Source organism: Myotis nattereri, assembly GCF_964212035.1.
Source record: "Myotis nattereri genome assembly, chromosome: 3".
Classification (NCBI taxonomy): Eukaryota; Metazoa; Chordata; class Mammalia; order Chiroptera; family Vespertilionidae; genus Myotis; species Myotis nattereri.
The window spans coordinates 19,863,738-19,876,404 of record NC_138077.1 but is presented as its reverse complement, the minus strand read 5'-3'; the positions used below and the strand labels follow the sequence as shown (position 1 = coordinate 19,876,404).

Here is a 12,667-nt window from a genome sequence, read left to right as displayed (position 1 = left end):
AAACCAACCCATGTGATTCACGCAGTCTTCTGGGGACTGTCTGGGGAAGGTTTCCCTGGGCTGAAAAATAAGAAAAGCCACCTGCACAGAGCCCTGAGTCAGCCTGATTTTCACCCTAGCCTCCCTTCTATGGACGAATGAAATCATGATTCCTGCAGGAGCTCTCGCAACCATGAGGACACGAGCAGAGGACAGAGCAGCTGAAGGATGGAAACGGGCTGGGTTACACGTGACCACCAGGCCCGGACTGACCACCCTCAGGCTTCATGTCTGGAGAGAGAGGTAAATACCTTTAGTGTCTGAGCCACTGTTATTTGGGAATTCTGTTACTCGCAGCCAAAAGCTTTCCAAGTGGTCTAATAGTGAATCTCCCAAAGAAGAATGAAGTTTTCCAAACTCACCCAACTTCTTATTGTGTGTGTGTGTGCGCGTGCGCGCACACACACACACGTGATAGTTCAACATTTTTATTGGTTAACCCTTTCAATGAGTATACTTTTACTTGCAGCTCAAAATATTAGTTGTACAAATATTTGGTATATTACAGTAATACAAAATAAAGCAAACAAACAACAACAAAAAACTTCCTCTATAGAGCACCGTTTTGCAAATACAGTCTTAACAATCTGGTTGTATTCCATAGGTAAAACTCTAGAGGAGATAAGAAGCCACGTGATAAACCAACCTCCAGGTTGTTTTTGCAAAAATTAATTTAAAATTTCACTTAAAAATGAATATATAATGGAGCAGAATACAAGAACCACATGTCTTTTAAAAATAAAAGAAATTTCAGCCTGGCTGGTATGGCTCAGTGGTTGAGCATCGACCTATGAATGAGGAGGTCATGGTTTGATTCCCAGTCAGGGCACATGCCTGGGTTGGGGGATCGATTCCCAATGGGGTGCATATGGGAAGCAGCCGATTGGTGATTCTCTCTTGTCATTGATGTTTCTACCTCTCCCCCTCCCCTCCTCTCTGAAATCAGTAAGAATATATTTTAAAAAAAGATTACTGCTATGTCAGGTCTGGTCGATTTTCACACTTTCATTAACTACACTAAAGGGAACACTGGTGGACAGCCTGACATCACTCTAGGGCAGTGGTCAGCAAACCGCGGCTTGCGAGCCACATGCGGCTCTTTGGCCTCTTGAGTGTGGCTCTTCCACAAAATGCCACGTGCGTGCAGGTGCGCATGTACAAGTAACGTTGTGGAGTGAAAGAAGATGTAGTGTCGAGGATTGAGAAAGGTATGTTGAGATGGTTTGGACACATAGAGAGGATGAACGAAAGCAGATAGACGAAACAAGTATACAAGACGAGTGTGGATGGGAGAGTTGGAAGGAGTCGACCTCAGCGAACGTACCTCAATCAGATTGAGGACATTTTTAGCAAAGGCCAGCTGAGGAGTACCCTAATTAAGGTAATAACAGTGTACCTACCTATATAGTTTAAGTTTTAAAAATTTGGCTCTCAAAAGAAATTTCAATCGTTGTACTGTTGATATTTGGCTCTGTTGACTAACGAGTTTGCCGACCACTGCACTAGGGCAGTGGTTCTCACCTGGAGGCAATCCGCCCCCCAGGAACATACAACAATGTCTGGAGATATTCTGGGCTGTCACTCCTGGAAGGAAAGTCTTGCTGCGCACAGAGAGCAGGAAGCTGCTGTAACACCCCACAGAGCACAGGGCAGTCCCCCAACACAGAGCCCTCAGGTCTCTGTCCTGCTGGGTTGGAAATTCTACTCCCAAAGTTCCCAGGTAATCTTCGATGAAAGCTGCAAGGGCCAAAAGTTTCACTTTCTCATCCAAACAAACTGATCCTTTTGAAATGCGGTGGAAGAGACTATTCCTGTAGTGACTCACAAACAGCCCAGAGAAAACAGAAATTTTAAACTTCCTTTTAATATTCTTCAAAAAAAAGAAAGCGAAAATTCCTGTCCTAGAAGACAGCCCGTGTTCAGGGACCGCTCTGCAAGCACTAGCAGTAATATGGTCTCTGCACCACTGAGGTGGCCACACACCCAGCCATCTGCTCAGCAGAAGCCATCTGCCAGGCGGGGAGGAGGAGGAAGAGTAGCTCTCCTCCCCAGCTCTCTCTGCCGGGAGCCCGGGAGCCTCCCTGAAGCTGAAACCACTGGAGACCCAGCAGCTGAGCTCCTGACTGAACCCTGGAATTATAATGAGGCAGGGATGGTGGAAAGGCCTGCAGAGCTGGCACAGGTAGCTCTCCTTATCTGCACCTCGTGGCCAAGCCTACACTATCCCCCTGGTCCAAACCCGTCCTATCTCCTTCGCTGCTGCCTCTGGCATGCGGAGCATTTGCAGTTGCCTCCTTGAAGCTGCAGAGTAAATAGGGCTGTGCATACTGCACATTTTTAACCAAGCCTGTTTATCGAGCCCCTGTTCTGCTTGTCACTCTCACCACCTATTCAGGTCATAAACAACTTGAGCCTCCCAATGCCATTCTCTGGGTCAAGGGCACCTTAGAAATATGAAGAGCTCATTGCAAGGGTAAGGAAATCTAGTTTCGGGAAAGGCAAAGTGAGCCACTCCCGTTGCCCTCTCCACTGGAACTGTATGTTTTGCTCTTCCTTTGACAACACTACAATCTCAAACATACCCGAGCAAATAGATGTGGGAGAGCTAGGAAAGCAACATTAAATGTAATGGCAAAACCTCCTGTGGAGAGAGACGTATGCTGCTAAGTAGAACTGCATACACCTTAATTCCAACTTTCAAAAGTCTGTATTTATTGGGTAGTTGTATGCAAGTTCAAGAATAAAAGTTGTACTATACTGGCTTAAAAACCCTTAATGGTCTCATCAAGTCACCAGAGACATCATAATCAAGACTACTACATTATATTTAAAATTGGTTTGGTATACTTTATCATTAAAATAAAAAGTTTAGGTAAAGCTTTTGGTCCCTTGAGACAGAACAAATATTTCAACAGCTGGAAGATGTTAAAAGTCAAGAGTTCGGGCATGTGAAGAGTCATCTATATAATTACTCTTCCCTAAAAACAAAACATCTCGACGGACGCCAAAAAAACATGCTATCTCATAGGAAACCAACAAAACATAAGAACACAAATTATAATGTTGCTCCAATCTTTTATTTATAAACTTTACTTAGCTACTAGAACTATTTAAACTGCCCCAAGGTACAATAAATCATTTCTTCTTAAAGATACGGGAACACTATTTTCCTAAGTAAGAAAAATAATCATCAGCATCTTTATATATTTATCATAGATGTATTATGGCTTTTCAGGGTAGACCATTCAAAGTTTTCATTTCAGCTAGATTTCCAAGCAGCTAAAAGCATTCATAACACAGTCTGACTATAAGGAACAAAAAGCAAAACTCAACCTCTCTTTCTTTCTTTTTTTTTTCAAACTTATTTTTTTATTGAATTTATTGGGGTGACACTGGTTATTAAAATTGTATGGGTATCAGGCATACAATTCTACAATACATACCTGTACATTATATTGTGAGTTCACTACCCCAAGTCTTTTTTCACCACCATTTATTTCCCCTATACCTTCTTCTGCCTCCCCCACCCTATTTTTTCTCTGGTAATCATCATCCTGCTATCTGTGTCCGTGAGTCTTTTTTTTTTCTTCACTTAATCCCTTCACCCTTCTCACCCAGCCCCCAATCTCCTTTGTCTGACAGCGGTCAGTCTGTTCTCTAGATCCATGAGTCTGTCTCTACTTTGTTAGTTTATTTTGTACATTAGACTCCGCATATAGGTGAAATGGTATGGTACTTGTCTTTCTCTGCGTGGTCAGTTTCACTTAGCATAATGCTCTTCAGGGTAGTTTGAATATTTCAGCTAAAATGTCAGCTATTCAGACGTAGGATTTAAATAAATATTTCTGACAAATGTGAACATTTATTTTACATATTCCTAGAAGCCTGTTTCCATGATTCTCTTCACCTTGTCTAAACTGTACCCCATGAACCACCCCTACTTCTATTCTATGCCAACAATTCTGCCCACTTGCTTGCCTTCATATGTGGAAATAACACACCACAAATTTATGGTTTTTTAAGTTCACATTCTGGAAACGATGGAATGTTTATGAAGGACCAGCAGGAAAATATTTTACAATCCTACATACCCTGAGTATAGTTAATGAAGAATGTTCCCGCCAATTCTTTGCGGGAAGAGCTAAGGAGAGTGAGTGTGTGTATGCATGTGGGTATGTGTGTGTAGTGGGGACAGATAGAACAAATACTGTAAAAAAAGAATCCTTTCTGGTTGTCTCCCCAGAGCAGGATATGAACACACAACCAGAAGTCTGAAGTCAGAGGCATAAACACGCTGCCAACAGACGATTTACTTTCTATTCCCTTAAGGAGAGAGTATTAGAGTCTCGCCATCATCTTCCCAGTCACGGGGAAACGTTTTAGACCAACAATCATTACGAGCAGTGGATTTTAGATTAAGGTACAAGGAGCACTAGACTTGCACTCTAGCTCCTTATCCACCAGAGGAAAGGCTCTATGGAGAAGAAATTTGAAAAATGCTCATTGGGCATAATAAGAGTGTTGCCTCCCCATAGATATGAGAACTCAAAGATACAAATGAATCAAATGCTTACAACAGTGGCTCTGCACACCGCGAAAGACTCAAGTCTTAACTGAACAGGTAATTTAAAGAAAAGGAAGCACAGACGCTCCTGTGAGTCCACATGTAAAAACTATACACCTCACATCTCAAGCTTTGAAAGGATGATAACCTTCAACAAGCATCTGAATTGCGGATCTTGGAACCCGGATACACAGCAAGCGACACAAAGGCTGCTTACCTCTTCTTCTTGGTGATGATGAGCACGTCGTTAAAAAGAAAGAAGTAGACTTGCTGTTTGGACGTCCTTTTTGAGAAAAGCACCGTGTCCTCCACAAAGGCTGTCAGCTCGCCTCTCTTCACCAGCCACCGGGAAGAGGAGACCAGAGGGAAAGGCTACAAACAGAGAAGAACTCAGCACCAAGGCCAAAGGAGAGAGCGTCTAAGATGACGGAGATTAAAACATAAAACTTACATGCAAACACAGTAAGCACATATGGCATGCATCATTCTTTCATAGACACATTATAACAAAATATAATAACTAGAGAAGTACAGTAATTCTCCAATAGAAAGTGAGCAATAATTTATTTTCCAATATAAAAACAATTAACTTGCCTACACGTAACTAAAACTCAATGAGAAAATGTTATTGGGTCAACCAGAAAGGATTATATTGCCCTTCCATTAACTCTCAGCTGAAAAAAGAAGATCAAGAAAGGAGTCACTGAACACTGAAAGGCCTCCAAATGAAATCTGTAAGTATCAACTGCAGTTACTTTAAATATAAATATCACAAACCAGAATCTAAACATACAGGAAAATGGAGATAACTGTAGCTAACAAGAGCCCAATATAAAAGCCTGCATTCCTTTATGAACTGAGTAGACTTTATTCAAAAGGAAAAAAAAAAATCCTCTTAAATGTATGATTTGTCAGCCGATTATTTACTTAGGCATCTTCTGAAGAACACCTGTTCTTAAATGTATGGTAGTTTTCCCCATGGAAGTTCATCCCTGAAAGCAACATGCCATTTTTCTGGCTGGGGAAAATGAGGTTTTCCCAAAATAATCCATCTTAATCTCATAGAAAAGGCTGGATACAAGAAATTACATAGTTTTTAAAAAATTCAGTTTCCAGTTTCCGACTGGAAAACTCTCAAAACCACGGGATAATCCTTACCCTTGAGAGCTCTTTTTTTTTTTTTTTTTAAGTTACCAGAAATGCTTACTGTCAAAAATTTGATTTAAAAAACTGCATCCATAAAATAAGCAGAAGTTCTTAGACACACAAAACATAACTGTAGTAGCTTAGTGCACCCAAATGTCATCCTTTTCAGGGAATAATGATTAAAAATAGCTAAAGGAAATTGAGGCTATTAGGGAGGAAATAAGAAAGCTAAGAGGATTTCTTTTTTCTTTTCTTTTCTTTCTTTATTTTTTTTACTTTATAAAGAACTTTTATAAGCAGGTTGCTCATCAGTTATGTACTGTTTTCCTGAAGATTTAAAAAGGAAGAGGAAACATTATGGCTGACCTCAAACTTTCCAAACTTGCCATTAAGGGAGTTCATAGTTTCCAGACCCAAATCTCAAATCAGACGATTATCCAACAGGAATGGCTGAAACTTAAAAGACGGACAGACAAAGATGGCTGAGACCACTCTGGGGAACCCCACCAGCACACAAGAGGTCACCGCAAAGAACTGGGTGTCAGGTTTGGTCCTGCCGAAGGTATGGAATTACTGGAGACACAGTGCTATCTTGCTGTTGCATGTAACCCTACAGTATGAACCAAGGACAGTTTTATGGTTAAGTTCTTCGTTTAGGGGCGGGGGAAAGAAAGTTTTTAAAACTAGTTTGTTGTTTTTAAAATACATTGACTTTCTTAGGCTCCTCATATTCCACTAGGCAAAAATCACTATCTAAGGAATATCTAAAATGGGCAGTGGCTTTCAATATGTCTATGCCTCTTTTGAAAACAAAAATCCGATATTATAAATGTTTTTTTTTTGTTTCAGAATTTATTAGAAGATGAAACTCATTCTTTAAAAAAGAAAAAAAGAAAAAGAAACTATGAAAATGTCCAAGAGAAAAGAATCTAAAGAACCCAAAATGGGCATAAGTGAATTCCTGGAATTAAGAAACTCTAAGACTAAAATTCAGGTGTCAATAAAAAACTAGAAAAAAAGTTCATGAATAAAAATATACCCCTAAAGGTACTGATGTAAGTCCTATGGAGAAAAGACTTTTCATCCTTGTTACTTGGCATCCAAGAAAACTAGCCTCAGTATAAAGTTGAACTAATTTTATGAGCCAGCAAGACAAGAAAGAACTGCTGAAGAGTAAATATATATTTTTATTAATTGAGAGAAAAATGATCATTTAACCATTTAAAGGTATACATATAATTCAGTGGCTTTCAGTATATTCACAATGTTATGCAATGATCACCACTACATAATCCCAGAACATTTTCAATACCCTAAAAAGAAACCCCGTATGCCTTGAGCCACTCTCCATTTTGCCCTTCCCCAACGCCCCAGCAACCATGATTCTACTTTAACTCCATGGATTTGCTTATTCTGGACATTTCATAGAAAAGGAATTACACAATATGTCACCTTTGGAGTCTTCTTGCTTTCATTTAACATAATGTCTTCATCCATGTTGTGGCATGTATCAGGACTTTGTTCTTTTTTACGGCTGAATACTATTTCATTGTATGAATATACCACAATTTGTTTATCGCCTCAGCAATTTTGTTGACGGACATGTGGGTTGTTTCCACGTTTTTGGCTATAATGAATAATGCTCCCATGACCATTTGTTTTTATTTGGACAACTGTCTTCAGTTCTTATGGGTATGTACCTAGGAGTGAAACTGCTGGGTCATGTAGTCATTCTGTTTAACTTTTTGAGGAAATATCAAACTGTCTTCTACAGTCCAAAGACTTCTTAATGCCTTGGAGTTTTTCATGTTGTGTTACATCTTGGATTTGGAGTAGGAAGCCTTACCTGATACAAGCTCCCCATCCCTCCATCCCTCACTCCTAGAGCTGACCATTATCCTTTCCATTTCCAGTCTCCCATCTACTGTGACAGCTGCAGACTTTGCTAGTAACTTTTTTGCATTTCTGTAATTTTCTAAGAGACTGTAAGCTTCCCAAGCACAGGGATTACATTTTTGTTCTTCCTACTGCTTTCCACAAATAAGGTGCTCGTTAAACTCATGAACTCAATTGATGTTAATCACTTACTTTTAGGGACCCCTGGGGTAAGCTTTTTTCAATTACATATTAATTTTGCATTCTAGAAAAATAAAGTTTAAAGATATTTTAAATCAATTGATTTTCAGCGAGGAAGAAAAAGAAACATGATTAGGGAAGGAATTTACCATCTTTAAAAAGACAAATGGTTAGGGGTTTGCCATCTTTAAAAAGAAGATTTTAAAAAAAGAAACAAAAAACAACCTGGCCCACATGGCTCAGTGGTTAAGCGTTGAACCAGGAGATCACAGTTCAATTCCCAGTCAAGGCACAAGCCCAGGTTACGGGCTTGATCCCCAGTGTGGGGCATGCAGGAGGCAGCTGATCAATGATTCCCTTTCCCCCTCCCTTCCTCTCTGACATCAATAAAAATATATTTACAAAATTAAATATAAATTTTAAAAAAGGCCTGTCATTTTAAGTTGCTTAACACAACTTACATGTAATAAAACAAAACAGAATGCCAATCCTGAGCATTCCCATCCATTGAGAACTCAGCTTTAAACCAAAGGACTGAGCGTGGCCAAGATTTACAACCATTAACTGTCATTTTCTTTCTTTTTCATCTTGTCATCTGCCCCTGAGCAGTGCCAGACAAGCCATAACGGCTTGTCAATAAAGAATTATGGGAGAAAAACAAATTTGCAAAGAACAATCCACAAACAATCTGTTTCTGCAAACTGGACAAGGAGTGTCCTTATCTGATTTGGGAGCACACCACGGTCCAGCTCCTGGGAGACAACACCACTGTTTTGTAGGACACTTTGAGAATCTGAAAGAAAGCTCCTTTCCATACTAAAGTTCTATTTCCTTTTAACAATGTATTTTTATTCATTTCAGAGAGGAAGGGAGAGGGAGAAAGAGATAGAAAGATGAATCACGAGAGAGAATCATTGACCCGCTGCCTCCTGCATGCTCCCCACTGGGGATCAAGCCCACAACGCAGGCACTGTGCCCCAACCAGAAACCGAACCATAACCTCCTGGTTCATAGGTCGATGCTCAACCACTGACCCACACCAGCCGGGCAAGTTCTATTATTTTTAACTACCTTTTTCCCGAGTTTGCTGGCTTCCTGGAGGGGGGCGGGGGGGGGGAAATGTTCTGATCAGGTAATACCTAACTGGTTTATGGGAAGGTTGATTTATCCGGCATAAGCAGAATAGAACCTCCCTCAGCATCTGCTATTCTCTCCGCCAGCCTCTCTCTAATCAATGGATGGTCCTTCTTTGAAAAATAAAATCCTATCCACTTCTGTTGCCCTCGACTGTCTTCATATTTACAGAAGACTTAAGCAAGAGCAGTAATAAATCTGTTTATGAAGAAGTGCGGAAATACCTTAATTTTAAATTCCAGCTGGGAGTTAATTGTGTACATCATTTCTGTCCTTTCCATCTTCCGGGCCCCTTCGTTGCACAGTCGAACCAACTGGGAACACAGAAACATAAGGAGGGTTGAGGGATCCAGGAGAGAAACCCCACTTTCAAAAGCAGATCTCTCGCAGGAAGTAATTAGCACTGGGGAAGCTCCACAGACTCCTCTCTGACGGTTGAAGAATTCACTTTTCCACAGTTAAGACACTGTCCTCAGTGAGAAGTGGGGTCATTAGGAAGTGAAGACGGGGGGGGGGGGGGAAGTCTCCTAAAAATTTCTAGGAACACATGTCCTTCATGAGTTATTACATCACACCCTGCACACCCGGGTTGCTCCCACAGACCAGTCCCTAGTCCCTGAGCAGTCTGCTCCTTTCCTCCGTCCCTCCTGCTTGCCGCAACCCAAACCCTCACCCAGTCTCCTCATTGCCCAGTCAGAGCAGCTGGAGGCAGAGTACCAAGGTCAAAGGCAAATTCTAAGCAGAGTGGTACTGCAAAGCATAGGACTAGTAAAGGGAAGCCTTCATCTAGAGCAGTGGTTCTCAACCTTCCTAATGCCGCGACCCTTTAATACAGTTCCTCATGTCGTGTGACCCCCAATTTCATTGTTACAAATTGAACATACTTAAAGCATAGTGATTAATCACAAAAACAATATGTAATTATATGTTTTCCGATGGTCTTAGGTGACCCCTGTGAAAGGGTTGTTCGACCCCCAAAGGGGTCACAACCCACAGGTTGAGAACCACTGATCTAGGGGGAACCTGATGGTCAGTGACTCTTCAAGGATGGCCAGGCTCAGGGACATTCACTGTAATTAGAAATAATGAATGATCTACAACTGAATGCATTCAGTCCTTTAGTGATGGCCTGGGACACTGTGATTTATAATAAGAAACATATAGTTGGTCTCTGCCCATAGTTCCCAGAACAGAGCATCTAAAACCCTTGTAATTTCCTATATAGGAACCATTAGGGGCATCTTTAGTCATAATACAATATTTATTTATAACAAGTCCCTTTAAACAACACCTTAATTTATGTTAATGAGGTAACTTTAAAAAAGCCGCTAACCATCACCGTAGTTTCAAGGGCTGGTATGCCTGGCACAGTAGTTGACATGCAATAAATACTTGTTTAATGGGGAAATAAATAAACAGCTACTCAGACACCACACAAAAAAATGAGACATCTATAGGCCCTTAAAACAAGACTGTCTGACATGGTAAAAATGCACATTTCATCTGAGTGTAGCAAACATCGTTTTATTTTTCAGCTAGCTAAAGAATGCTGTGCAAATGACCTCCAGTTTCCAGCATCAAACCCAGACACATTCTCTTCCAAGTGATCTGAGGGCTTTACTGTCTGAGGAGCTACCCAACAGTTACCTTGCTTACTTCCTTCAAGGCCCTTTTACAGACTTCATACTTCGGAGAGTCCTTCGGTGTTTTTTGACAGATAGTCTGTAATAAAGTAAAAGAAGAAAAATAATTAACTGACTGATTTTACTAAGTACAATAAAACCAATGCCCAGACATACCCTCTCGCTCATAGCAAACTTCACAATGCTGAACACAATATTATGGATGGGTATGATGATGACATTAAAATCCAATGAAAAAACTATGAAATAGTCTTTACACACACAAAATCCAAGAAATAGTTAAATAAGAGGATAGACTTCAGAGGTGGAAGAACCCAATTTCAAATCTGAACTCTGACCCTTATTAGCTATTTGATCTTGGGTAAGTCTTCTGTCTCTATAAGCCTCAGTTTCTTCATCTATAAATTCAGGATAATGCCAGCTATGTCACCAGATGGCTGCAAGGACTACATGATAATACATGTAAAGTGCTTTATGAGCGCATGGCATATAGTAGGCCATCCATAAATAATAAAATAACTTTAATTGTTATCATCATAATCGTCATTAGAGGTGAACTAATTTTGTATATAACACGACTGAATAAAAATATCAAGGAAAAAAGGCTGCTAAATTTTCTCTTGATCTATTTATACTGCAATTTTTGAGATAGTAAAATTGAGCTCACAGAAGGTGAATTCAAGGTAAACCAAATTACACATAACTTTTGAAACTATACCCAATTCAAAACCAACAAAACTATTTTAAGTGTTAAAACTGTTCATCTCAATTAAGTTTAAATCATTTCAAAACAAGTTTAAATCTCCAAATGAAGTAACATTGAAGAGGTCATGTCTGAAGTCCAGACTCTCTCACAAACCAGATTAGGGCAGTGGGCATCAGGTGAAGGTGGAAGGTACTCAGATCTAGCAAACCACTGGTCCCGACAATGGGGGTAAGTACCAGGCCGACTACATACCTGAGGTCGGGTGTCAGGGTTGTTACATGTGATGTGTCAGAAGAAACACAGACAGTGCCAACTGTGGGTTTATAGTCATGGTTCTCAAATGTTTTTGACTATGACCCACTGTAGGAAATACATTTAACACCATGACCAGTACATATGCAAACAAAAATGAAACAAGGCTTTTTTTAATGAAATAATACTTAACCCCATTATGGACCATATCCATGTCATGTAGAGTATGTTCTAATTTTTTTTTAAACAGTGCTCATTTTTCAAAAGTCGGTTTTGTGGCAGACTAAGGGGTATGAAAATGGTTTGAAAAATACTGGCTTATGTCCCTGAGAGCAGGTACCCTAAGTTCATAGTGTCTCTGCACACCTCAATTTTATGTAAACGTTTTGCATACTGAATTTCCTAGGGAGAATGACTACACTTTACTCAGAATCTCAAAAGGGTCTTTGACCCTAAAAAATATTAGAGCCCATTGAACAATATGGCATAAACACTCAACATGGTATGTTAGATTTTGTGGGTACCAATCTATTCAAGCAATTTTGCCAAAATCAAACAGAGAAGAATAAGAAAGGCTGAGAGATGGCAGTATATACAGAATCTAAGGAAACATGGCTAAAATGTATTTTCAGAAGAAGAAGAAAACATTCTGAAAATTCATAATACTCCAAGAAAGTTGACATTTAGAAAGCACCCATTTCTTATTTAAAATAGTAAAGTTTGAAATATTTCCCTATATAACTCAAAGTTCCATAAAAAAGTGTTAGAAGTCACATAATATGAATCTTGTTTTAAATGACCTCTTTACTACTGATAAATCTTACAGAAGAAAGCACAGCAGCTGCTCCTTGAAGGTATCTTTGAAAAAGTCACAATCCTATATAATAAAACCCTAATATCCAAATCAACCAAATAGCAGAATGAACGGTTGCTATGATGCGCCCTGACCACCAGGGAGCAGATGCTTAACGCAGGAGCTGCCCCCTGGTGGTCAGTGCGCTCCCCCAGGGGGAGCGCCACTCAGCCAGAAGCTGGGCTCATAGCAGGCGAGCACAGTGGTGGCAGTGGGCACCTCTCCCACCTCTGCAGCAGCACTAAGGACCCCTC

The 12,667-nt window shown here is 40.2% G+C and overlaps 1 protein-coding gene across 3 annotated transcripts in view; it reads right to left on the bottom strand.

The window, feature by feature from the left end:
• The window catches only part of ARHGEF26 (Rho guanine nucleotide exchange factor 26), a 113,290-nt gene that overhangs the window by 24,457 nt on the left and 76,166 nt on the right, over nt 1-12,667 (bottom strand). For 2 of the 3 annotated variants that reach the window (XM_081087059.1, XM_081087058.1), the window contains exons 8-10: nt 10,607-10,681; nt 9,184-9,273; nt 4,821-4,975 (exon numbers count right to left, since the gene is read on the bottom strand). In XM_081087059.1, coding sequence (XP_080943185.1) covers nt 4,821-4,975; nt 9,184-9,273; nt 10,607-10,681 — 320 coding nt within the window. The remainder of the gene's footprint in view (nt 1-4,820; nt 4,976-9,183; nt 9,274-10,606; nt 10,682-12,667) is intronic. The other variant, XM_081087060.1, reaches the window with a different exon arrangement.